Here is a 27,828-nt window from a genome sequence, read left to right as displayed (position 1 = left end):
CAACCTAAATACCTGAACCCTGCAACACAACGAAACTTATACCAGAACTGGTCAAATCTTAACTCTCTCTCTTTAACCACCAATTTTCTCTATTACTCATGAACTTTAACGCAAGTCCACTCTGTTATTTTTCATACCGGAATTTGCGATCACCACTACGGTACTATGTAAGCCATATTGAGCCTGCAATTAGGTGGGAAAATGTGGGATACAAATGCAACAAATAAATAACTAGTTCAATCAAGACATCCTAAACATGAAGAGAGACTGTAGAAAATTGGAGAGAAAATGGATGAAAACAAAAACCATAGAAAAAAAAACACTATGGAAGAAAGCAACTAGGGATTACAAAAATAAAATTTAAAAAGTGAAAATTAAGTACTTTGTGCGTTCACCTCCTATCAGTTTTTCAATCGCCAAAAAAATTATATGCCTTGGTTAAAAACCTCATGAACGAAAACTCAGGAGAGAATAACTGCAATATATTTCAAACAAAAAGTGTGCAAGCTTAAGACAAAATGTAATTCATCTAACAGGCAAGCTAGACAATTATATAGAAGAACCCAATATATTGTCCATTGCTGCAGATCGAGTATGGTTGGACTTCTTACCTCCAACTTTTTATACAACCAAAACATTCTAAATATTCTTCCTCCCATTGTATCTTAGACCCTTGTCCAATCTAACTCCTGACTTCTTCATTGAATGCCTAAGGTCACATTTATTGTACTTATTCAAACATGGCATCTTTTCTGATTCAAAAGGTAACATCATATTAACTCCCATCCCTAAATATTCATTGGGGGATAAAAATGATGTAACCAGTTACAGACCAGTTGCATCAATTCTACTGATTTACTAAATTAATGGAGTGGAGGAGTGGCCTAGTGGTTAGGGTGGTGGACTTTGGTCCTGGGGAACTGAGGAACTGAGTTTGATTCCCGGCACAGGCAGCTCCTTGTGACTCTGGGCAAGTCACTTAACCCTCCATTGCCCCTGGTACAAAATAAGTACCTGAATTTATATGTAAACTGCTTTGAATGTAGCTGCAAAAAAACCTCAGGCAGTATATCAAGTCCCATTTCCCTTTCCCTAAACTTCTCATTATTACATAAGTCGCAGTCCAGTTTCAGACCCTGTTATAGCACTGAGGCAGTCTTAATTTGTTTATTTATTTAGATTTTGCTCACACCTTTTTCAGTAGTAGCTCAAGGTGAGTTACATTCAGGTACACTGGATATTAATGTTTTAATATCTAATTTTAGGAGAGAAATTAGTAGAAGCAGAAAAAATCTTAACCTACAATTTGATATGTCCAGTGTTTTTCACATGGTAGACCATGATATATTAGTGAGAATACTTGACAACATGGGAATATGGCTCAAATGTTTCCTCAAGTTAAGAGCATATCAAGTGAAACTCAGAGGTCTCATCTCTCTACCATGGACTCCTGTATGTGTGCCACAAGGTTCTCCATTATCTCCTATCCTCTTTAATATCATTATGGCCCCACTTGGGAGGAAACTAGAAGAAAATGGCTTCAACACCTTTATTTATGCAGATGACATGACCATTTACACGTATCAACGATTTAAGCAAAATTTTGAATATTGTTAAAGCAGGACTAGACCTGATGGAATCTTGGGCATCCACCTTCAAACTGAAAATAAATAGGGGAAAAAAACAAATTCTTAGTTCTTACTGATCCATTCCATTCATACCTTGCCATAGAATTCGTTATAGATCAATGCAAGTTCCCACTAGAACAGAACGTGAAAATTCTAGGTATTACAATCGATCAACACCTTTCTTTTGATCTGCAAGTATCTCTAGTGATAAGTCTTTAAAACTTTATGGAGTTTGAAAAGAATTAGACCCCTTTTCTCAAAAAGAAATTTTCAGAAACTTAGCCCAAACCTTAGTATTGTCCCAATTTGATTATTGTAATGCAGTATATGTAGTATGCAAGAGCAGGGTCATAAACTACAGACTGCCCAAAACACTGCCAGAAGACTTGTATGTAATGCCTCACAATTTAGCATCACAAAAGAAAGTGGAAAAGAAACCAACTTCAAGAGATCAGTCCAAACTCAGGGTAAGATGCTCCAATAAGCAATTTTATTTGGACCCTACAAGGTCCGTGTTTCGGCTTTTAAAAAAGCCTTCATCAGAGGTCTAGAAAATAACATATATATAATTAAATTTAATACATAAAAATCAAAATAGACAAGATATATAAAGAAGTTTAAAAATCAAAACAAACAACATATACACAAAAAATATGTAAAATTACACATTCGATATATTAATAGAGTAGATGTAATTCGATAAAATGAAAATTATTGTATAACTATTATAATAAATCCACTGATACATCAGAGATAAGAGATTAGAAGTAATACAAATTAATAATAAAAAAAATTATTTGAAAAACTCTATAAAACATACCTCAGAAAAAATCTCATATCCATGGCACAAGTGTGTTATATCAATCCATTGTAATATTTGTTTATATAAAATGATATAGCATACAACAGAACAAAAATGTTAAAAATAATATAATGAACTGATCCATAGAAATAATATGACATTCCTACATATAAGGAACTATGATAAATAGAAGTAAAAATACTGATGCAAATCCAATCATAAAAGGGATAAAATTGTTGCATTACATATAGGTCACATGGAGATATAACATAAAATGGCAGACATATGAAAAATGAACATACCGATCAGTGAGTGCGCAATTGTATACTGATTGACAGTGGAGCATATGAATTGATCTCTCTGTAAAGGAACATCAAAAGCGTTGATTGCAAAATCATTATAATCAAGGAAAAGTAAATAAAAAAATGAAAAAATAAATATGAAAAATGAAGAGAGAAAAATGGGCTTATACAAAAACAGAATATATCAAATCATATATCAACCAGTACCGTAGACAAAATTCCAAGGTTAAAAATGGCAGATTTCCAGACGCAAAAAAAAAAATGAAAAATAGGAAGAAAAATATCCTAGAGTAAAAGTTCCAAGAAAGTATACAGTAAGTAGCGTGAGGGACAAAAATGGGCAATGGGATGCAAAATCTAATGCTAAAAAATGCTACAAAATGGAAACCTATAAAACTGAGAGTCAGACTTGAAGAGAACATAAAAAAACTATCAAACCAAAACAGCTAAGAGATGTCGAAAAAGCTTGACAAGACAAAAAAACCAAAGATGAAACAAATAAAACAGGAGTACCCTAAAGCAAAAGTAATATATAAGCGATGATGTCAGGAATCCAAAAGCATATAAATGTATCCATAGCGGTGAAAGTACAAAGATATACAAAGGATAGCGCGCAAGACATTGAAGTGGGCAATAGAATGAAAAACTAATACAAAAAAATTGAAAATCGGATATATCGACAGTCAGATTTAGAAGGGCTTTAAACATCTGTCATACTAAAACAGCTAAGGGATGTCGGCAAAGCGTAGCAAAATGAAGAAATACAAAATGAAGAAAATACCTTACCTAAATGCAAAGAAGAATACTGTCTTACACCAACAAATTCAAATTGAAAAAAGATTTGGCGCCAAAACATCCAAATTAAGACACTATGCAGAAACGTGACACCTTTTGATAGGGTGTACAGAATTTAAAAAACTAGATTGATAAGTGTACTAGCTAATAGCATTTAGGTAACAAACGGATATATTATCTAAATCAGTTGATGTCAAGCCTGTCGTGGGTGTTAAAAAAACTAATAGGCAATTTGCCCAATTTGTCGAAGATAAATGAAAGGTTAATGAACTGACAAGTCAGATTTGATGACTACCTGTTCCAGAAAATTAATTAGAAAATCTGGTAAATTAATCACTCGATGGTTAGTCTAAATCAATTAATGCTGAATCATCGTGGGTGTTAGAGAAACTAATAGGCAGTTTGCCCAGTTTATAGAAGATAAATGAGAGTTAATGAACTGACAAATCGGATTCGATAACTACCTGTTCCAGGAAATAAATTAGAAAATCTAGTAAATTAATCACCCGATGTTTAGTCTAAGCAGTCTTCCGATCAGTTAATAGGAGGAATATGTATAAATGCCTCAGATGATTAAACAAAAGGAGATTTAAAAGACCAATTAAACGATCTGACCTGACGTAAGAACCAGTGCTAGCCACCTTGCAAATATATTATATCCCATTGATTAATTAAAAAGGAAAGATTGAAAAAGCCAATTAAAATCTATTATATTATGTTTACTAGGTATTATCTTTTAAAATGATAACCTCACCACCCGATTAGTCAATAAGCTGTAGGGAGATTCTAACAAAATGATATAATTATATACATAGATGGAAGTCAGATGATAACTATATTCCTTTGATATTCAAACGTAACATAAAATATAATTACCCAGTATGTATAGAAAATACTAAAAAAACTAAAGAAATATATAAAGGAATATTGTGATAAGATGTCCAAAGAATGTCATGGAAACCTTATAATAATATAAATGAAATATATATATAATATGCTCATAATGTGGGGAAAAAAACAAAAATAAATATTATTGAATGTCCAGGATTATTTAGTCATTATAATGTGTGTGTGTATATATGTGTGTGTGTGTATATATGTATATATATATATATATATATATATATATATATATACATACACAAAGCACATTCAACATATATGAATTTACTCATAACAAAATTAACCAAAAAGAAAAATTAACCAAAAAAATAATATATTAACAAAAAAAATGAATGATAATATAGAAACATTTTTATTTAAAAATAAAATAATAATAAGAAAAAAATAATAATAAGGACAAAAAAAACGTAATAAAACACAAAGGCTTCCAAAAAAAGGAAATGACAAAAGACATCCAGGGAAAAAATATGATAAATGTAATATACCAATACATTTGCCAAAAATAATTATACTGATCATGGAATCTGTAAAAGGAAAAATGTAAAATATGAGAAAAAATATAATAAGAAAAATAGTAAGAAGAAGAAAGAAGAAAAATAATAATAATCATAGTAATATATACAAAAATAAAAATAATAAAAGTTGGAAAAACTGCCAAAAAGTAAAAAAGCACTCGTAGAAAGTGAAAGTATTCAATTTCCTTGTTGAGCCCTTTAGGAGCTACACAGTCAGCTTGATATATTGCACGTTGTTCTGCTCTCAACAGAATTTGATCAGTGTTTCCACCACGGACATTTCGTTTAATAAGCTGCAGTACAAAAACTTTTAAATCATCTATACTGTGTTTGGCATCAATCCAGTGTTCTACTAATGGAGCTGATTTAATCTGTCTCCTAATGCAGCTACGATGTTCAATAACCTGAGTTTTTATTTTCCTTTTGGTCTTGCCGACATAAATCATATTGTAAGGACATAAAATAATATAAATAACATTTTCAGAGTTACAGTCACTGTCAAATTTCAACTTGTATTTTCTACCTGTGGTGGGGTGTATAAATAAATCTAGCTGAAGTGAGTGGGCACAAACAGTACAAGAGTTGCAAGGTCTGTGTCCACTAAAGTTATGAATTGAGTTGTCTCTAATCATTGAAAGAGATGATTGAACTAGATGATTTCTTAAATTTGGATTGCGGGAAAGTGCAGAAGTGGCAACAATCTCCTTAAAGCATGGATGTATCTGGACTATATGCCAATATTTTAAAATAATTTTCTTAAAAGAATGACTAAAAGATGAAAACCTAAGGGCACAAACTAAATCCAGATGTGGTTTGGATCTAACGCCCGTATCCAACAATTCTTCTCTAGTTTTGAGGCTGGCCTTTTTAAAGCCTTCTGTAATACATTTATCCGGATACCCACATTGTCTAAATCTGTTCTTTAGATCTCACAATTTAGCATAGCATCACCACTCCTTTACTCATTACATTGGCTTCTGATGAAAGCCAGGGTTGCCTTCAAATGATGCATCTTTGCATTTCAGATTATCTATGGTATGGTCCCTGACTATATGCTCCCTTTTTGATTGACCTCCCTATGTGTAATTCCATCCCTAGATCCAGAGAATTTCTAATTCTCCATCGTCCTAATTGTAAAAAGATTGTTTACAAAACAGTCCTCTCTGCTGACTTCTCCTATCAATGTACTAATTGGTAAATTGATAAATGGTGGAATCTTCTTCCAAGGGCTGTTAGATCTGTACATGATTACAGTTACTTTCAGAAATTATTAAAAACTTTTTTCGAAAAGTTCTTGCAACAAGATAATGGAAGACAGGAATGACCAGTTTTATACAAAATTCTGTATAACTGCTTATAATTTGTTTGTTACACAATACAACCTTGTAAAATAATTCATAAACTAATTTTTGTAAAGTTTCATATAGCCATATATTGAAGATTTACTCAACATATTTCCTTTATCAGAAGATTATTATGTATGTATGTATTAAATTGTCTGGATTGTAAGCCACATTGAACCTGAACTCTGTTTGGGATAATGCATGATACAAGTGTCATTTTTAATAAATAACAATGATAGTGTACAGATTACAATTTTAAGAAGTCAAAGTTCATTCAGTAAATGTATTTTTCTTTCCTAGAGTTAACGTAGTTTTTATAGACCGTTCTGGGCAACGCATACCTGTGAAAGGAAAAGTAGGAGACAATGTTTTATACCTAGCACATAAGCATGAGATTGACTTGGAAGGTATGTGATGGTTTATAAATTGTTATATGCTACATCCTATATTTTGTTATCTTCCTTTAATATGAAATTGTGTATTACTTCCTTCCAAAATGTGGAAATACAGTTCTTTCCACTGTTTGGGACAAATGAGGTTTATGGTCTCAAATATTACATCTTTGAGCTGACCAAGGCCACACCTTTCTTGGACTTCAAAGACCAGCCATGATTCATACCCCTCAGGTGGAAGACATTTTGCAAGATCCTCATTCCAAACAGTACATGTGGCAAGGCTGGAGCTGCTCCTGGTTGACCTTGAATCTAGGGTTCCCCAGACTTGGTCTTCTAGAGTTGCAACCTAGTTGGATTTTCAGTATATCTACAATATCAGTTTTCATGCACTTTTTCTGCTGTAGGAGGATAGATTTCATCCATAATCATTGTAAACATCTCAAGAACCCAAGTGGGTTGCAATCCACAAGGAACCCAATAATTTGAGGTTAAGCAGCTGAAATATAAGAAGCTAGCATGCTATCATTGAGTGGGTTGGTGACCTCATTCTTAATCCTGGTCGTCATATCACATTTTGACTCTTATTGCCATTTTGTCACAGGCTTAAGTCAAGAAGTCAATGACTGATGCTTACAGTTTAGTCTCTTCAATACATGTTCTGAGAAATATCGGTGGAGAAGTTTGGGGAAGTAAACTGTAGTGCTGCCTTTGTTTTGTGGGTAAATAGAAAATTCATTGGGTTCAAGGACTAGCATCCTGGCATTTTTTTAAGGTCTTAATTTTCCCTAATCATTTCATTCCTCTTTCCTATGATGTTTCATCTTCAGATGAAAATTAGGTACAACTACTTCTACTTACATAGTAACATAGTAGATGACGGCAGAAAAAGACCTGCACGGTCCATCCAGTCTGCCCAACAAGATAACTCATATTTGCTACTTTTTGTGTATACCCTTCTTTGATTTGTACCTGTGCTCTTCAGGGCACAGACCGTATAAGTCTGCCCTGCCTCCCAACCACCGGCTCTGGCACAGACCGTACAAGTCTGTCCAGCACTATCCCCGCCTCCCAACCACCAGCCCCGCCTCCCGATCTTGACTAAGCTCCTGAGGATCCATTCCTTCGGCACAGGATTCCTTTATGCTTATCCCACGCATGTTTGAATTCCGTTACCGTTTTCATTTCCACCATCTCCCGCGGGAGGGCATTCCAAGCATCCACAACTCTATCCGTGAAAAAATACTTCCTGACATTTTTCTTGAGTCTGCCCCCTTTCAATCTCATTTCATGTCCTCTCGTTCTACCATCTTCCCATCTCCGGAAAAGGTTCGTTTGCAGATTAATACCTTTCAAATATTTGAACGTCTGTATCATATCACCCCTGTTTCTCCTTTCCTCCAGAGTATACATGTTTAGTTCAGCAAGTCTCTCCTCATATGTCTTGTAACGCAAATCCCATACCATTCTCGTAGCCTTTCTTTGCACCGCTTCTTTTTACATCCTTAACAAGATACAGCCTCAAACTGAACACAGTACTCCAGGTGGGGCCTCACCAACGACTTATACAGGGGCATCAACACCCCCTTTCTTCTGCTGGTCACACCTCTCTCTATACAGCCTAACAACCTTCTAGCTACAGCTACCGCCTTGTCACACTGTTTCGTCGCCTTCAAATCCTCAGATACTATCACCCCAAGATCCCTCTCTCCGCCCGTACCTTTCAGACTCTTCCCGCCTAACACATACGTCTCCCGTGGATTTCTATTCCCTAAGTGCATCACTTTGCATTTCTTCGCATTGAATTTTAATTGCCAAACCTTAGACCATTCTTCTAGCTTCCTCAGATCCTTTTTCATATTTTCCACTCCCTCCCGGGTGTCCACTCTGTTACAGATCTTAGTATCATCCGCAAATAGGCAAACTTTACCTTCTAACCCTTCGGCAATGTCACTCACAAATATATTGAACAGAATTGGCCCCAGCACCGATCCCTGAGGCACTCCACTACTCACCTTTCCCTCATCCGAGCGAATTCCATTCACCACCACCCTCTGGCGTCTGTCTGTCAACCAGTTCCTAATCCAGTTCACCACTTCAGGTCCTATCTTCAGCCCCTCCAGTTTATTTAAGAGCCTCCTGTGGGGAACAGTGTTAAAAGCTTTGCTGAAATCTAAGTAGATTACGTCCATAGCGCGTCCCTGATTCAATTCTCCTGTCACTCAATCTTCTCCCGATATCTTGTCTCTAGCTTGAAGGCCCCACTCCCAGTCTACTTACAAGGTGATGTTTGGCAAGAGCTGGAGAACAGCAATGATAACATCACTTTGCCAATCTTTACTATGTTACATATCTGAACTATAAGAGCAAGTTCAATTTTTTTTTTATTCTAACAATACAGAGCCTGTCTCAGGCTGAGAGCAAGTATGTAATCAACATGGTGGTTGCTTCAGGTTCATGTGAATGTTTGCATAAGGAAAGGGGAATTTTTTGATAATTTATTTGTCCCTCCATTTCTTGCAGTTTTGACTATTGCATTGAAAGCCCCTGTTCATCCTCTAAATCCAAAGTTTAAGGCAGTATTGCCAGGCTACTCAATGACCTTGCATTTAAGTACAAGGATCCTTGTTTGAAAATTAACTTTAATCAGGCTATGGTCTTACTTGTTATAGTCAAATCGGAGTGAAAAGCAATACAGAGACCACCGTATTGAACCATGGGCTTTCTCTTTTTATTATTTCATACTGAGCAGGGTTTGTTTGTTTTTTTTTATTACATTTAGGTGCTTGTGAAGCCTCCCTTGCATGTTCAACGTGTCATGTGTATGTGAATGAAAAATTTTTGGATAAACTTCCAGATCCTGATGAAAGGTAACGTTATTAGAATTGTATGTGTTCACCTTGTTTGCTTTTCACGTATTTTCTTGATTGTGTAGAAGGCTTTTTCTTATATTCTGTGACTGTGAGAAGCCTTAATCAGGTGCAGTGTTTGGGGGCATTGTTATGTCTTCAGACTTCAATACAGAATCTAAAAATGAATTAGATTAGATCTGCACCCTGACAAATTTTTGTATAAGTTTTTGTGGAGTTTTTTTTTTTTTTCATATTTGCACTATAGCTTTCAGATGCACATGTAATACTATTCATACCTTCAACAACATCCCTCATTCTATCAGGAATAAAATTTTTACTTCTATTGTCATAATATCTCTGTTTATAATTACTCTGATGCCAGGGATAAATCTTCCCATATCTGTAATCTAATTCATCTCTTTTATATTTATCAAACTTTACACTCTTCACATCTTTCTTAAAACTATCTAACTGTAATTTAAAATCTTCAAAAATGTCCTTAAAACATCTATCATTCTCCTTTAAATAAACCAATTCGTTATCAAGAGCTTCTTTAATTTTTTCAGTCTTTTTGTTAGCTGTTTGGATGATAAGGATCATCAAATCCAGAGAGCATTTGTTAAGGATTGCTTCCCATTTCATTAGGAAATCTGCATCCTCAGTGTACATTTTTGGTTCTTTGTTCATTCTTAGTCCTCTGGGAATCATCTTATTCCGACAATATTCCAATAGAGTCAAAGAGTGTAGTTCAGTACGTACTAGTCTCTTATTTAATTTTATAGCTTCTTCCCAATGATTCATCTGGTCAAACTCAGTAGTACTTCTCTCAAAGAAAGGTTCCTTAGGCAAAAGATCTTGTAAATGGGCATCAGATCTTTTGCCTAAGGAACCTTTCTTTGAGAGAAGTACTACTGAGTTTGACCAGATGAATCATTGGGAAGAAGCTATAAAATTAAATAAGAGACTAGTACGTACTGAACTACACTCTTTGACTCTATTGGAATATTGTCGGAATAAGATGATTCCCAGAGGACTAAGAATGAACAAAGAACCAAAAATGTACACTGAGGATGCAGATTTCCTAATGAAATGGGAAGCAATCCTTAACAAATGCTCTCTGGATTTGATGATCCTTATCATCCAAACGGCTAACAAAAAGACTGAAAAAATTAAAGAAGCTCTTGATAATGAATTGGTTTATTTAAAGGAGAATGATAGATGTTTTAAGGACATTTTTGAAGATTTTAAATTACAGTTAGATAGTTTTAAGAAAGATGTGAAGAGTGTAAAGTTTGATAAATATAAAAGAGATGAATTAGATTACAGATATGGGAAGATTTATCCCTGGCATCAGAGTAATTATAAACAGAGATATTATGACAATAGAAGTAAAAATTTTATTCCTGATAGAATGAGGGATGTTGTTGAACATAAGAGCCCCACTGCCGAACGGGTATTGTTCCAATAAATGCATTTGATTCCACTGCTTTGTTGTTTTTTATCTACTGTTTTGTAAGCAGTTGTGTGCCTTTTTGTTTTTTGTTTTATACTATTCATACCGCCTACAATTTTAGGCTTGCCTAGAAAAGCAGTAAAAAAGGTGTGGAAGAAGCTACAAGTTGATGTGGCTTTGCTTTATAAGATCTCTGCCAAGGAATTTGTCCTCTCATCCAATCACTCTGATGGCAGATAGAAAGACATTCTGTGGAGAAATTTGCATCTTATTTTGCATTTACTTCAGCTATAAAAACATATTTTGTCATTCATTCTGGTAATTACATTGTATTTGTTTGAGGAATCAAGCACTTAGCTGCAGAAATAGTTTTAGAAATATTAACTAAATTTGCAAAGTCGCTTTCAGGCCACCTTCTTGCACAGTTAACTGGGTTTTAACTTTTGTAGCAGATATCTGTAGTTTTATTTATTTTAAACACTTAGGACTAAATTCTGTAAATGGCGCCCAAATTTGGGCACCGAAAAAATGCACGCTAAGTGTTATTCTATAAACGGCACTCCGGATAGGGCATCACTTATAGAATAGCGCTGGGATCCGCACCCAATTTTGGGCACAAGGACTTACACCAACTCAACTGTGGTGTAAATCACTGCACCTAAATTAGACATGGATCCCCCAAATTCTATAACACTGCACTTCAGTTTGAAAACATCGTTGACCCACCCATGCCCCCTTTTTGGATCCACGTGGAAAAATGTATGCGTACATCTCTATAAAGATGCGTGCATAAATTACAATTATTACCAATTAGCACCAGTAATTGATAGAACCTAATTATTTGTGCTAACTGGCTCATTAAGTAATAAATTGCATGTCCAAATTTGCATGCACAGTGAGCACTGTGTATAGAATTGGGGGGTTATAGTCCACTTTAATCCCAAAGTGGATTACAGTAAAAACACACGTAAAATGCAATAAACCCAACAACAAATATCACAACTTACACATATTCAAAACATTTGTAGGAAGTGTTATTTCTAGTCCAGCAGAAGATTAGTGATTAGCCAAGATGGAGGCTAAGCTGATGATGCTGGGTGATGGTACATTACTACTACTACTACTTATCATTTCTATAGCGCTACTAGACATACGCAGTGCTGTACACCTGAACATGAAGAGACAGTCCCTGCTCGACAGAGCTTACAATCTAATCAAAACAGACAAACAGGCCAGATAAGGGATAAGGACAAAGAGTAGCAAGATTCCGGAATCCCAAAGAGTAGCAAGATTCTGTGTGGAATCCCAAAGACTACTACTACTTACCATTTCTATAGTGCTACTAGACGTACGCAGCACTGTATACTTGAACATGAAGAGAGAGCCCCTGCTTTCTAGCCAGTCCTGATTTTGAACATCTCAAAGCCGTTTGGGATTTGTGGTCCCTGATTCTACCTGTTGAAGTCAGTGCTGCAAGTCCTATGGAGGGGCATAATCGAACGAAAACATCTATCTCCATGGGCGTTTATCTCCGAGAATGGGTCCATGAAGGGGCGGACCGAACCGTATTTTCGAAAAAAATAGACGTCCATGTTTTATTCGACAATTTGTGAGCTGGGCGTTTTTGTTTTTCAGCGATAATGGAAAATGAAAGCGCCCAGCTCAAAAACGAATAAATCCAAGGCATTTGTTCGTGGGAGGGGCCAGGATTCGTAGTGCACTGGTTCCCCTCGCATGCCAGGACACCAGCCGGGCACCCTAGGGGGCACTTTTACAAAACCAAACAAAAAGGTCAAAGAGCTCCCAGGTGCATAGCACCCTTCCCTTGTGTGTTGAGCCCCCCAAATCCCCCTCAAACCCACTGCCCACAAGTCTACACCATTACTATAGCCCTAAGGGGTGAAGGGGGGCACCTACATGTGGGTACAGTGGGTTTGGGGGGTTGGACGACTAATAAGCATTAAGCAGCACAATTGTAACAGGTAGGGGGGGATGGGCCTGGGTCCACCTGCCTGAAGTCCACTGCACCCCCTAACAACTGCTCCAGGGACCTGCATACTGCTGCCAGGGAGGTGGGTATGACATTTGATGGTGAAAATAAAAAGTTATGAAACATAATTTTTTGGGGTGGGAGGGGGTTAGTGACCACTGGGGGAGTCAGGGGAGGTCATCCCCGATTCCCTTTGGGGGTAATTTGGTCATTTAGGGCACTTTTTGGGGCCTTATTCGTGAAAAAACAGGGTCCAGGAAAAGTGCCCTAAATTCTCGCTAAAAACGCATACTTTTTTTCCATTATCGGCGAAAGGCGCCCATCTCTGATCGCCTGATAACCACGCCGCAGTTCCGCCTTCACCACGCCTCCGACACGCCCCCGTCAACTTTGTACGCTTCCGCGATGGAGTGCAGTTGAAAACGTCCAAGTTCGGCTTTCGATTATACCGCTTTATTCGTTTTTGTGGAGATAAACGTCGATCTCCCGATTTGGGTCACAATATAGGCGTTTTTCTATTTCGATTATAAGCAGGATAGTACACCAATGAGGTTGGTAGAAATCCAGGACTGGCCTAAAATCTGCCTCACACCTTCATTTGCCATTATTGTTGTTTATTTATAGTCATATGAGATTATCATTCTGTTTCCAGGGGTGGGCATGTGCTAGCTGACAGGAAAATTACTGTTTTTCCCTAAAATTATCCTATGAGAAGAGACATTAAAAGATATGCTCTTATCTTAATTTTGCTATTGTATTTCTTTACCCCTTCATTTTAAAATTTTGTATTGATCATGAACTACCTAGATAGTATTTTCTGATGGGCGGTGTCAAGAGGTTAGTGGTAAATGGAGCTCATTCTGAGGAAAAGGATTTGTTACCCATGGTGTGCCGCAAGGTTCGATTCTTGGGCCAGTTCTTTTTAACATTTTTCTAAGCGATATTGCTGAAGGGCTGTCTGGTAAGGTTTGCCTCTCTGCAGATGATATCAAAATCTGCAATAGGGTAGACACCCCTGATGGTGTGGGTAACTTGAGGAAGGACCTAAAGAAGCTTGAGGAATGGTCTGGAATTTGGCAGTTAAGATTTCATGCTAAAAAATGCAGGATCATGCATTTGGGCTAAAACAAACGAAGGAACAATACAGTTTAGGGAGTGAAGAACTTTTGTACATAAATTAGGGTAGTTAGTGGGGTTCCTCAGGGGTCAGTGCTAGGACCACTGTTTTTTAATATATTTATAAATGATTTAGAGGTGGGAGTAACCAGCGAGGTAATTAAATTTACTAATGACACACAGTTATTCAAAGTTGTTAACTCGCGAGAGGATTGTGAAAAATTACAGAAGGACCTTACAAGACTGGGAGACTGGACGGCTAAATGGCAAATAACGTTTAATGTGAACAAGTGCAAGGTGATGCATGTGGGGAAAAAAGAACCTGAATTATGGCTACGTCATGCAAGGTTCCACGTTAGGAGTTACGGACCAAGAAAGGGATCTGGGGGTCGTCGTTGATAATACACTGAAACCTTCTGTTCAGTGTGCTGCTGCGGCTAGGAAAGCGAATAGAATGTTGGGTATTATTAGGAAAGGTATGGAGAACAGGTGTGAGGATGTTATAATACCGTTGTATCGCTCCATGGTGCGACCACACCTTGAGTATTGTGTTCAATTCTGGTCGCCACATCTCAAGAAGGATATAGTAGAACTGGAAAAGGTGCAGCGAAGGGCGACAAAAATGATAGCGGGGATGGGACGACTTCCCTATGAAGAAAAACTAAGGAGGCTAGGGCTTTTCAGCTTGGAGAAGAGACGGCTGAGGGGAGACATGATAGAGGTATCCTATATAATAATTCTCACCTCCAACGTTCTGTGCTTGGGACCGTGGCTCCTTGGCTGGAGGTGGTCTGTGAGGCAGACACGCACTGACGTCACTGACGTCAAAACGTGTTTCCCTACTCCTCCTACTGCCTCGGAATCAGCTGTCACCCCCCCCCCCCCCCCCGTGCTATGGCCCCCTCGAAACCCACCCGCGAACCTGTCGATCCCCCCCCCCCCCCCCGCCGGAACGCCGAAAACTGCCGCCGCCGTTGTTGTACTACCTTCTCTTCCCGTAGGTTGTTGAATCATCTTAGAAAGTTTAACTCCGTGCGTCTGACGTCAGACGCACGGAGTTAAACTTTCTAAGATGATTCAACAACCTACGGGAAGGGAAGGTAGTACAACAACGGCGGCGGCAGTTTTCGGCGTTCCGGCGGGGGGTGGAGGGATCGACAGGTTCGCGGGAGGGGGTGGAAGAAAAAAAAAAAACGCATGTTGGGGGGGAGAGAAGAGGGTGGCCAACCACAGCATGGATGCGAGCGGGGGGGGGGGGGGGGGGGGGGAAGAGGCCGGCCCAGGCTGGCACATGGGAGAGAGAGGAGCATGGATGCGAGGGGGGGGGGGTCATGGAAGGGAGAGAGGGGACTTGCTGCAAAAGGATGAATGGAGGCGGCAGGGGACAGAGGAGCATGGATGGCCATGGATTGGGAGGGCAGGCCTCAGGCAGAGAGGGGAAATGCTGGATAGGGAAAAATGGAGGGGCCAGGTGACAGATGAGCATGGATGGGCATGGATTGGAAGGGCAGGACTCAGGGAGAGGGGAATTGCTGGATAGGGATGAATGGAGGGGACAGATGGGCATGGATGGATATGGATTGCAGGGCAGGCCTCAGGCAGAGAGGGGAAATGCTGGATAGGGAAAAATGGAGGGGCCAGGTGACAGAGGAGCATGGATTGGACTCACACTTTCACTCTGACTCTCAAACAGTCACTCTCACATACACTCTCCCAAACATACACACTCCGAGGAAAACCTTGCTAGCGCCCGTTTCATTTGTGTCAGAAACGGGCCTTTTTTACTAGTATAAAATAATGAGTGGAGTGGAACAGGTGGATGTGAAGCGTCTGTTCACGCTTTCCAAAAATACTAGGACTAGGGGGCATGCGATGAAACTACGGTGTAGTAAATTTAAAACAAATAGGAGAAAATGTTTCTTCACCCAACGTGTAATTAAACTCTGGAATTCGTTGCCGGAGAACGTGGTGAAGGCGGTTAGCTTAGCAGAGTTTAAAAAGGGGTTAGACGGTTTCCTAAAGGACAAGTCCATAGACCGCTACTAAATGGACTTGCAAAAATCCACAATTTTGGGAATAACATGTATAAAATGTTTGTACATTTGGGTAGCTTGCCAGGTGCCCTTGACCTGGATTGGCCGCTGTTGGGGGACAGGATGCTGTGCTCAATGGACCTTTGGTCTTTTCCCAGTATGGCATTACTTATGTACTTATATAATTAACCACTATTATTGTGTAGCCCTATTTTCTATGTTTCATTAGAAAATGAGTCTTCATTTATAGATGGCTATTCTCTTTCCTGAAGAGAAGCTACTACCCTGTGCCAAATTCAGAAGCAACAGCAGTAGCGTCCTCCAGGACTCATAAAAGCAATTAGAAGGCATTCCTAGACCAAGACTAGGATGTAGACTAATTCTTTTCACATAATCAACCTTTGCAGTGGGTGGCAGAATCCAACTCTGCACGAAGTCCTTGGTCAGCACACTCTCCTCGGATCAGTTTTTCTTGGTAGCTGGTAGGGACATGACAGCTGAGGAAGTCTCCGCCTGCCTTGACAATGAGTGTTGATGTTGCCCATCTGGGCTGAGTATCCTCAGGCCCCACACCGAGGACACAGAAGGATTTGACATTGTCCTCATCAGTACTGAGGGGGGTCCCAGTGTTGAGTAGAAATGAGGAAGCATCAACATTTCTTTCACCTCCTCGAAGCGAGGTTCCAGGAGCTCCGGAGTACCGACGTCGCCAGTAACCAAGAAGTGTCATGCCAAGAGGACAACTCCCCCTCCGTAAAGTTGGTATGCATGCAACAGCTTCACTGGAAATGGGCCCAGTCATCTTCTCAGGTTGTTTACCATACCAGCACTGGGTCTGCTTTTTATTGATAACTGCCCTTGAGGCAGTGGCGTTCCTAGAGTGGATGGCACCCGGGGCTGATCGCCGATGCACCCCCCGCCCCCCCCCCCTGCGAAATGACACCTCGCCCCCCCCCGGCAAAATGACATCCCCCCGGGTACATACCGCTGGGGGGGGGAGGTGCCACAGCGCGCGCCTGTGGGCTCAGACTTCGCAAACTTCGCTCGTTCACTGCAGCTCCCTCTGCCCCGGAACAGGAAGTGACCTGTTCCGGGGCAGAGGGAGCTGCAGCGAACGAGCGAAGTTCGCGAAGTCTGAGCCCACAGGCGCGGCGTGCACCCGGGGCGGACCACCACCACCGCCCCCCCCCCCCCCCCCTTGGTACACCACTGCCTTGAGGAGTGGTTCGGGGCCAGGGCCATGTTACAAGAGGATATGCTGGTCAGCAGTGTCACAGCCCCAGATACAAAGATATTTGGCGCCCTTCTTTAGCTAATTTGGTTCCATAGTGGCCTCAACTTAAAAATTAGTGAAAACCACTGTGCTAGAGGGTCATATCACAGCTCATAAAGTCAAGAGCCATGGCTGCATTGGTAGCCCACTTGAGGTCAGCCTCCATTGAAGAGATTTACAAATTTGTTCAGGGTCTAGAATACAACTCCATGCTCCTAGGCCTGTTTTTATTCTGTTCCATCTATGCAACAGGCATGTACATAATAGTGTAGTTTAATTGGTTTCTGGTTGGCCTTGCCTGTTGCAAGTCCCTATTGTCCGCTGTTTGTTGTTTTTGGTGGGCCTAGTGGTAATTATAGGCATATGTTTCCTCGGAGAAAGCAAGGTTACTCATCTGTAGCTGGTGGGTTTTTTTTGAGGCAGCAGGATATATTACCACATACCCTCCCCTAGGAGCTGTATTCTCTGAGCTTTTGCATTCACTGCCAAAAGCTTCTAGAAATTAGAATACTACGTAGCACTCGTACCAAGGCTCCTACAGATGTCACTCATATGTGGTGATGTCCTGCTGTCTTCCGAGAACACCTGCTACAGGTGAGTAACCTCGCTTATAGATTGAAACGGGGACAAAATTTGTCCCCGTCCCATCCCCGCGAGCTCTGTCAGATCCTATCTGCACAAGCCTCGAACAGTTATGATTTTATGTTTAAATCATTTTATTAACGTATAAAAGAAACAGTATTCCGTACAAGTGTCGTTTTATAGGATCAACCAAACACTAGTCTCCCTTCACAAACAACCCCTCCACTATTGGGGGAAATTGAACAAGCCAAATTACTACAGAATGCTACATAGGAAATTTATGCTAACAGAATACCTTGGTCGCACACACAACACAAATGCCAAATATATAATAGCTGACCAAAATGATAAACATAAATTAAACCAAAATCCCTAGAAGCTACACCAAAGAAATAGAAAGACATGCATTTTCTCTTATACTGTGCAAAATATAAAGATCACACATGCCAGGGATGGTGTTAGGGGAGTGCAACTAGGACAACTGCCCTCTGGCCAGAGAAAGCTCTAAGCCTGCGGGAAACTGAAGAAGGCATGGCCTGTTAGTGGACTTTGAATGGGGGGAAAAATTATTCTCTGATTCGTTTTAAATTTACTACATCGTAGCTTCATCGCATGCCCCCTAGTCCTAGTATTTTTGTAAAGCGTGAACAGATGGTTCACGCATTCCAAAACAGGAAGTTGCTTCTTGTGACCAATCAGAAGAGACTGGGCAGGAGGGAGGGGGAAGCCAAGCTTTAATTTTTTTTTCTGCTTACTCTTTTTTATTTGGAGATGGAGAGCTGCTGTGTGATGGAGGATAGGCGCATCCACAGCAAAGCAACCCCATCTGTGTGGCTTGCTTCAGGGCTGAAGTCTTGCAAGGCCGCTGCTTGAAGTCTCAGCAGCCATTGATTTTAAACAAGCAGCTGCAGTGAGAGGATCAGCAGTAGCAGGCAGGAAAGAGTGGAGATCTTTCTTGCCCCAAAGCAAGCCACTAGACTACCAGGGTGCCTTGCAGTATGTGTGGGGAGGGCACCCTGCCGCTCAAGGGAGGGAAAGCAAAGCTCGGTTCGATTGTACGGTTCTGCGGGAACCCTACAGGACCTCAGCCCACCCCTGCAGGATCCCCGCATACCTGGAAGGAATCCTCACTGTCCCCATTCACATGCAGCTCTCTATATTAAACTGAAAGGACTTGTGATGTAACAGAATTCCTTTTCTTGTTCAAACACTTAGCCCAAGTTAGTGCCATCAGATGGTATCGTCCAATTGTGTATCTGATTTATCCTGTTATCTGCAGAGGGCCCCCAATACAGATAAGTAAATTTGCAATCCTATAAGGGGTCAAGCTGCTGTGGCTGGCAGGTGCAATATATTCTTCCCAAGTGGATCAGAATGACATTCCAGACTTGATAGGGAAATTGCTGTTTTATCTGCCATCATCTGCTTTATTACTAGTTCAGATTCTATAATATTAATCTTTAGCTTTACCTGTGTAAACGTTTTACTAACAGCTAATGCTATTCATAGATTGAGGAGAAAAAAACAGCGGAGTAGACGAAAATGGCTGGGGATCTTTCATTTAAAAATTCTTCAATATGACTCGACATGGACTGTGTTCTGACAGCAGTGCCTGTGTCAGGCGTCTACAGCTACACAGATACAGCAAATTGAAATACATTAAAATACTTAAAAAATGCATACAATAAAACCTATAGATATACCAAAATATAAAAGGCATAACATGCAAACCAACTCAAATAGTTGAGAAACAGAGATGTTACCTACCAATTTTTTTTTTTTCATTTTACATTCAACTTTGGGTAACATCTCTGTTTTATTTTATGTCCTGTATTTCTGTGTAGTTGTAAACTCTGACCCATTCCCTGTTGCCGAAACATTGTCTGTGTCGAGTCATATTGAAGAATCTCCAGCCATTTATGTGTATTCCGCTGTTTTTCCTGCTTTTTTGCCTTGTGCGGAGAATGGAGTGTTGTTTGTTCATAGATTTGAGAACATAAAACAGCAGTGGGAAATTTTTCAGTGAATAATGTAAAATAACTGTGGATCTTTGGGGAAGGGAGGTCGGTGCAGTAAATCCACCACTACCAACCCCCGCCCCGCCTCTTTCACATCCACAGTGTCTTTTCATTGTTTGGCATTTTCTTTTTGCATGATAAACTTATAAACTTTTTTTTTCTGTGCTCATTTATACTAAGACATCCCATGGCCTGAGGTTCTTATGGCATCCAGTGATCTCATAATTTTTTATTCACATCTCACCCCCTTTTCTTGCCTCTCTTTAGAGAAGAAGATATGCTGGACATGGCTCCTCTGCTACAGGAAAACTCACGCCTGGGTTGTCAGATCATCCTCACCAAAGAGTTAGACGGAGCAGAGTTTACACTGCCCAAAATAACTAGAAACTTTTATGTAGACGGACACGTTCCAAAACCTCACTAAGTGAAACATTACTGGAGTATGTCAAAGCAGTGTAGCTTGTGTTCTGGTGTGGCACAGATTCCAAGGCTCACAACTCAACAAAGGAGCATAACAGTTCACCATGTTAATTTTGTTAAAGTTGCTTATCTTGATCCTAGTTTTGTTGTTCAAAAAAAAACAAAACCCATAGAAAGCAGGACGAGATTTGTATATGGGAAATAACTGTATGCCATGCTCCTTGATATCTGGCGCAATGGGGCTTGTATTTTTCTCAACCAGGTAATATAGTTTGTTTGATTAACTCATTGTAACTATGATGTATCTGTTACACTTGAAGTGCACACTTGGCTTTTCTATGGTAAGGTGATGGAAAGGCTGCTGCATTTCTATTTAAATGCAAAAACTTGACATGTTTGCAAGGGAGCAGATTTTATATATTAGTAAATGGTGTTAGATATTTATGTTAAACAGAGCTGATATTTTCTATAGTTGTGAGTCCCTTAAACATTTTCTAATAACTGCAAACCTGCACCGAATTAATTAAAACTTTACATGCAAAAAGCGACATCTATTTCAAACAATGTTGTGTTGTTTCGTAGAAATCCACCGTAATGTTACTGAAATGTAAAATTTTAAATAACACTACGCAAAAGTTAGTTTCTAACCTAGTTAATGTGAGCCTGAGCAGTCTGAATGTTTAAATCTGATCTTTTAGCATGGTATCCTTTTCTCAACTCTGAGTATTGTAATTAAAACTCAATATTCTTTGACAACGCTTTTGTTTATGCTCAATGACTTCAGCGAGTAAGTAGTTAAGTCATGTCAGAAACTGAGATTTGTTACAGCAGTTTGTAAAATTTAAGTCTCTTAAACGGGACAAGGGCTTCCTAGGTAGCTTGGTGTTAGTGATCCAAATAGATGTCACTTTGTGCATGTACAATTTTAATAAATTTGGTGCAGTTTTGAAGTTGCTGTTGCAAAATAGAGGGCTCACTTTTTTTCTGGACACAGTGTAGTATAAACTTGTTGTAGAGCAGAAGGAGCACTTTAGCCTGAAACAGAAGGTGAAATAACCTGTCTCTTCTGTCAGTGGCCTTTGCTTTTTTTCTGGTTTGAAATGGTACCTGCAAGGTTTAAAAAAGGGGGGGGGGGGGGCGGGGGGAGAGAGAAAAGGTTCAGTTAATGCACTTAACCAAAAAAAAAAAAAGCTAACTTCTCCTGTAGCAGACATTACCAATCATTTTTTGGCTGTGACCCTGCTGAGGTGCATTAGAGTGACATGTCTGTATACTTCCAGCCAGGGTTGTGACCCTGAATGGGGTCCTAACCCACAGAGTTTGGGAAGCCCTGATCCAAAGGCTTTGCTTATGCAAAAGTTAATCAGTAGCCATTGTGCTAAGGAGTGAACTTCTCTTTTGTCCCCACCAACCTTAGAGCAGGAGAATGAGGGACCTGTTCCCTGTGGTCTGCCGCAGAGACTGATTTACCATTGCCCCATTCTGTTTCCATGTGAAGAAAATGTATTTAGTGAATCAGGCTCTTAGGGGGTAAATCTGTAAAGAAGGCATCTGCATTTAAGCGCACACATTAAACTATTAGAATACCAACATACACCTGTGCATATGTATATATTATCAATAGACAAGCCAAAAATGATGGAAGATACCAATCCACGAGTCCAAAAATGACCAGCTCTGAAGGCATGGATATAACAAAAGAGAGGGAACGAAGTACAAACTAAAGTCCAAACAAAAAAACAGCACCACGGGCCTTTAAAAATGGAACACAGTTCTTTAATGAATGAGCCTTGACAAAAAGACCCGACACGGGCCTTGTTTCGGTGACTAGCACCTGCGTCAGGGGTCACAGTGATGACGTGGAAAACTTGGGGAATAACTCGAATATATTCCTCTACAATATATTATTCCTTACCCCACATCTCATATAGTAAAAGCTATAAAGCGCCTTGTTGCTTTGTAGCTTTTACTATATGAGACGTGGGGTAAGGAATAATATATATTGTAGAGGAATATATTCGAGTTATTCCCCAAGTTTTCCACGTCATCACTGTGACCCCTGACGCAGGTGCTAGTCACCGAAACAAGGCCCGTGTCGGGTCTTTTTGTCAAGGCTCGTTCATTAAAGAACTGTGTTCCATTTTTAAAGGCCCGTGGTGCTGTTTTTTTGTTTAAGCTTTGAAGACGTGCAATTTTAGTGTTCCAGACTGTTTATTCATCAATAGAACATACACAAGAAAAACCTAACACAGGCCGTGTTTCGGCACAGTAGCCTTCATCAGGAACCTGTATGGAAGCAATGAATCTATGAAACCAATATATGAATAAACAGCTTTGTCACAACCTATAGCGATATGCTTAGGCCTAGATCAGGTCAGTGAATGTTCAGGAAGTTAGCGTCATTACTCTATAGGGCATAGAATGAGTGGATGTACCTGTGAGCAGATTGCAAAGCTATACACCTATCTGTAGAACACTAGTGCACATGCACCAGCTCTGTGGCTGGTGTAAATGCTCATGCCGAAGTTGTGACTCTACACAGCCTGTGTTTTGGCATGAAACCTTACAAGCTGGGCCCGTCTAAGGCGTAAACAATCCCAACCCTACACAGGATCAGGATTGTTTACGTCTTAGGTAGGCCCAGATTGTACACACATCATTGGATTGTTGAAGAATAAAGAATTTTTAGAAGCTTGGACTTCATTTTTGTTGATTCTCTTGGGACATCCTTCTTCCACCCCTTTTTATTCTCTCTGATTCATTGTGGAAAGTTTGTGTCCATCTTTTTTTGTTGCTGGAGAAAAGGCATCAACATTCTAAGGTGAAAGCAGATAAAAAATGTTTATACATATTTATACATGTTGCTTGATGACTTACACCCTTACTCCCCGATTCTATATAGTCATATTCTGGATTTGTGTATGCAATTTAATTAAAAAGTCAGTCAGTGCTGATAATTGCCACTGAACAAGCAATTATTGATGCTAATTGGCATTAATTAGAATTTATGCACACAACTTGCTAGGTCTATTCTGTAAAGTGGTGTGTGTAAGTTCTAATGTGTACTACCAAAAAGGCATGGCCGTACAATGGACAGACTTTGGGTGTTCTGAAAATCTACACGCATGGTTATAGAATACACCTGCTCGGTGCCTAATTTAAGCGCCAGTATATACACCAAGTTTTACTTGGTGTAAGTGGACACACCTAGAGTTACGCACAGGTATGTGTACTATAAATTGCATCTAACTCTAGGAGCAGTTTACAGACTACGCTTAGGTAGAAATATTTTCGGTGCCAATTTTTCAGGCGCCATATATAGAATCTAACCCTTTATGCCTCAATATGATTGAGTTTCAAATAAGAAAGGCTCAATAAATCTATTTTGAGTTTGGGGACAAAGCGGGTAGATGACTAGCCAGAAAGCTTCAAAAGAGACAGATTCTTACACCTATTCTCAAAATTAGGAATAATAAAGGAGATCTGGTATTTGAGGAACATACATCGCCTTGCTTGAATATGTTCATTAAATGAATGAATGAATGAAAGAACATTTTCTGAAATTTTATAACATCTTTATGATCAGAACCCAAATATAAATCAGGCAAATTTTATTAGCTACCTGGATAGTATCCTACCTAAAATTAGAGAGAGATAACTGCAGCAATCCAAACTCTTGGGGAGGGGGGTGGGGTGTCACTTGGTTTAGATGAGGTCTCTGATATTTTTTACAACCCATATTGCAGTGTCCTTTCCCCTGTGTTGGCTAGATTTTATAACCCATTGAGGGGTCAGCATCTGACACCACAAGATAATACAGCAGAGATTATGATATTGTATAAACCTAGGAAAGACAGTTCATGTTGTAGTTCATGCTGTCCTATTTCATTACGAAATATTGATCTTAAGATTTTGGCTAAACAATTGGCAAATTGGCTGTTGCCTTCTCTCATCAAGGCTCACCAAGATAGATTTGTGCCAGGATGACAGACTTTGGACAATATAAAGCAGATTACTCAGCTAACATGGGTGGTATCCCATGAGAAGTTGCCAGCCATGTTGCTGGTGTTGGATGCCGAGAAGACCAGTGGAGATGGTTAAAAGCTATTATGTTTGGTAGTGGTACAGGATTTACATCTTGGATAACAGCCTTATACCACTCTCCATTGGCTTGTATAAAGGTTAATGGAGTTAAAGAGAGATACCTGGCAGGGTTGTCTCCTTTCTCCATTACTTTTTGTACTGATGATAGAGCCATTGACCCAGAGACTTGAGGATAATCAAGATATTGGGAGGATCCGAGTAAATAACATGACTCACAAAATATCTCTGTTTGCAGGCGATGTCATTCTATCCTTATCTCACCCTAGGGAATTGCTTCCAGTGGTGTTGAATAAGATGGAAAGCATATGGGCTGGTATCTGGCTTTAAAGCCAATATTGATAAGACCGAAGCTCTTAACTTGACATTAGAACAGGAGCAATGGGATTAGCATAAACTGTTCTTTTTTCCTTCAGGTGGGTGAAGAACCAGATAAAAACCTTGGAGTTAAGATTACTCATAATTATTTAGATCTATATAAGGCTAGTTATGGTCCTTTAATTACTCAGATGCAAAGAGGTCTTAGGGACTGAAATAGAGATACACATTCCTGGTTAGGGTGTATTGCCGTTAAAGTTAACATTTTACCTAGGTTATTATACTTATTTCAAGCATGCCCATATTTATTCTTATGAATATGCTAGGCCAATGGCAGAGATTTTTAGTCAATTAATATGGAGCGTAGACCTAGGATTGTGCATTCTACTCTTACCAAGCATAAGGAACTGGGAGGTTTAGGGGTTCCTGACTTGAAAACATATTTGGGATTAGAAAAGGTGTGATACTCCTAAACCTTATACTAGCATTGAACAATTTTACACAAGACAGATTCCCTTGGAAGGGGTTCCTTGGGATTTATGGAATTCTTTGTGGTGTTCTGCTTTAATTCATTCATTTACTAGGCATACCCTGATGCTGTGGCAGAAAGTGTTACGTCAATTGTTGGGTAAACATTGTACATCTAAATGTTTGCCATTGACTTTGCTCTTGGGTGGAGTACATCCAACTTTTTATACACAATTTGTTCCTTGGGCAAAGGCCGGCCTATGGTCAGTGTATCAGTTATATGTGGTGCAAACACTTAAAACCTTTTTTTTATTTACAGCAAGAGTGCAAATTTTACAAATACCTGCAACTGCGGCACTGTCTACAGGAGGAGGCATATAAAAAGATGGCTCAATCTATAATACATCTTGAGGTCTTGGACTAGGGCACTTATCTCCCATTTATAAAGTTATTGGTCAATATAGGTTAACTAAATTAAAATATATGATCAAGTGGGAAGAGGATTTGGGGGACATCCTTTACAGATACTCAATGGGAGGAGTTTGTTTCCTATGCTAATAAATCTATTTCAGCTAGGCTGAAGACAAATAGTCTGAAACTGCTAATGGCAGGGTATCTTACACCTCATAGATTGGCAAAGTTTTCTTCTCAACATGACTCTTCCTGTTGGAGGGGATGGGTGCCATAGGGACACATCTGCACTTATGGTGGCAATGTCCAACGATACAAACTTTTTGGAAGAAAATGCAGATCAACCTATCATCAATACTTGGTGTCTCCTTCCACTTCACAGCTGAAATATGCCTTTTCAATGTGAAGCCTACACAGATTGATCAGCAGCGCTGGAAAGGCATATTCTGTGGTATATATGCAGCCAGAGCTCTAATTGCTGCAGACTGGACTTTGCATACTCCTTTATCCATGTCTTGATGGCGCCAAAGACTTAGAAACGTCTTATTGATGAAGAACCGTACAGCTTCAGTTCAAAATAGAAAGAATCCTTTTGAGTTTCATTGGCAGTTGCTAAAGATGTATTTAAAGATTTTGATGTGTGTAGGGGTGGGTTCTATAGCAAGGTTATATGGTATATATTGTTTTCTAAGGTGGGCTTTTCACTGGATGTTCTTTTCAATGTATAACAACAATGGTTACATACTGTAATGGTCATGGAGAAGTTCTGTTGGTCCTGTTTTGTACATTCGTGTATGTATTAACCTTTAATAAACATTCAAGCTGCAAAAACAAATTTGAGTTGGCATTGAGCCCATAGTGGCCAGCAATTTTTTTTTAATGCTAGATGCTATGGCTTTCTCTGTACCCAGATACCAACACTATTTGGGTATTAGGCAGCCGCTGGGAGTTTTCCGGGTAGTACCAGTTAATTTAGGACTGCCTTTTTTTCTTTCCTTAGTGATGGGAAAGTTAATGGATATATTGCTGAAGGATAGGATAGTGAACTTTCTAGAATCTCATAAATTTCAAGATCTGAAGGAACATGGTCTTACTCTTACAAAAAAAAAAAAGATTATGCCAAACAAATTGAGTAATTTGTTTGGATGACCAGAGAACTAGATTAAGAGCATGCACTGGTTGTGGCCTACTTAGATTTTAACAAAGCCTTTGATACTGTTCCTCATGAAGGCTTATATAAATTAAGCAAGCTGGAGAAGGGTCCACAGGTGCTGAAATGCATCAGAAATGGCTTGACTGGCAAAGGGTTGTAGTAGTAAATAGAATTCACTTGCATGAAAGTAAAGTGAGTAATGGAATGCCTCGGGGATCTGTCCTAAGATTGATTCGGTTCAATGTCTGACTTGATATTCCTGAAGGGTTAGAAAGAAAAGTTTGCTTTTTTTGCAGATGCCACAAGTGTTTTCAGAGTCATTTTATATCAGTTGATGACATATCTCACCACCTTAGCTCAGAGCAAGTTTAAATGAAAAATATTCAATATGTTTCCACCCTTTAATTACAAAATGCAACATTTTATATTGCTACATCATAAACCAAATAGGACTGAAATCTACTATCCCAAATCATCAATTCCCAATCATATGACACAAATCAGTCATAATTTCTTGATCAGAAATATTAACTTAAAAAGAAAATACATGCTTTCAAATACTTTCTGATCTTCTCATAACATTGTATAAGTTGTACTTCTAAAGGAAGACCATTCCACAACTTAAGGCCCAACCCTGCGTGGACTGAATTTAGGCCCGCTTTCTACAATGGGATAACCTTGCTGGGAAGATTAAGTAAAGGGGTAAAGGGTCATGGATTTGATATACTGCTTTTCTGTGGGCACAACTAAAGCAGTTTACATATACTATTTGCAGGTACTTATTCTGTTCATGGAGGGCAGTGGCGTAGGAAGGGGGGGCGGTCCGCCCCGGGTGCACGCCGCTGGGGGCGCTGGTGCACTGCCCTTTCTGCCCCGGAACAGGTTACTTCCTGTTCTGGGACAGAGAGAGCAGTGAACCAGCGCGGAGCCGACACACCTCAGCAACGTGCAGTAGTCGGG

The 27,828-nt window shown here is 39.5% G+C and overlaps 1 protein-coding gene across 5 annotated transcripts in view; it reads left to right on the top strand.

Annotated features, from left to right (window-relative positions):
• The window catches only part of LOC115462854 (ferredoxin-2, mitochondrial-like), a 36,833-nt gene extending 16,131 nt beyond the window's left edge, over positions 1–20,702 (top strand). For all 5 annotated transcript variants that reach the window (XM_030192903.1, XM_030192902.1, XM_030192899.1 and 2 more), the window contains exons 4-6: positions 6,589–6,695; positions 9,463–9,550; positions 20,265–20,702. In XM_030192903.1, the coding sequence (XP_030048763.1) occupies positions 6,589–6,695; positions 9,463–9,550; positions 20,265–20,421 (352 nt within the window). In that variant the 3' untranslated portion in view covers positions 20,422–20,702. The remainder of the gene's footprint in view (positions 1–6,588; positions 6,696–9,462; positions 9,551–20,264) is intronic.
• The last annotated feature ends 7,126 nt before the right edge of the window (positions 20,703–27,828 follow it).

Source organism: Microcaecilia unicolor, chromosome 2, assembly GCF_901765095.1.
Source record: "Microcaecilia unicolor chromosome 2, aMicUni1.1, whole genome shotgun sequence".
NCBI classification, from domain to species: domain Eukaryota; kingdom Metazoa; phylum Chordata; class Amphibia; order Gymnophiona; family Siphonopidae; genus Microcaecilia; species Microcaecilia unicolor.
Note: the sequence above shows the minus strand (reverse complement) of the source record. Positions and strands in the feature narration are given on the sequence as shown.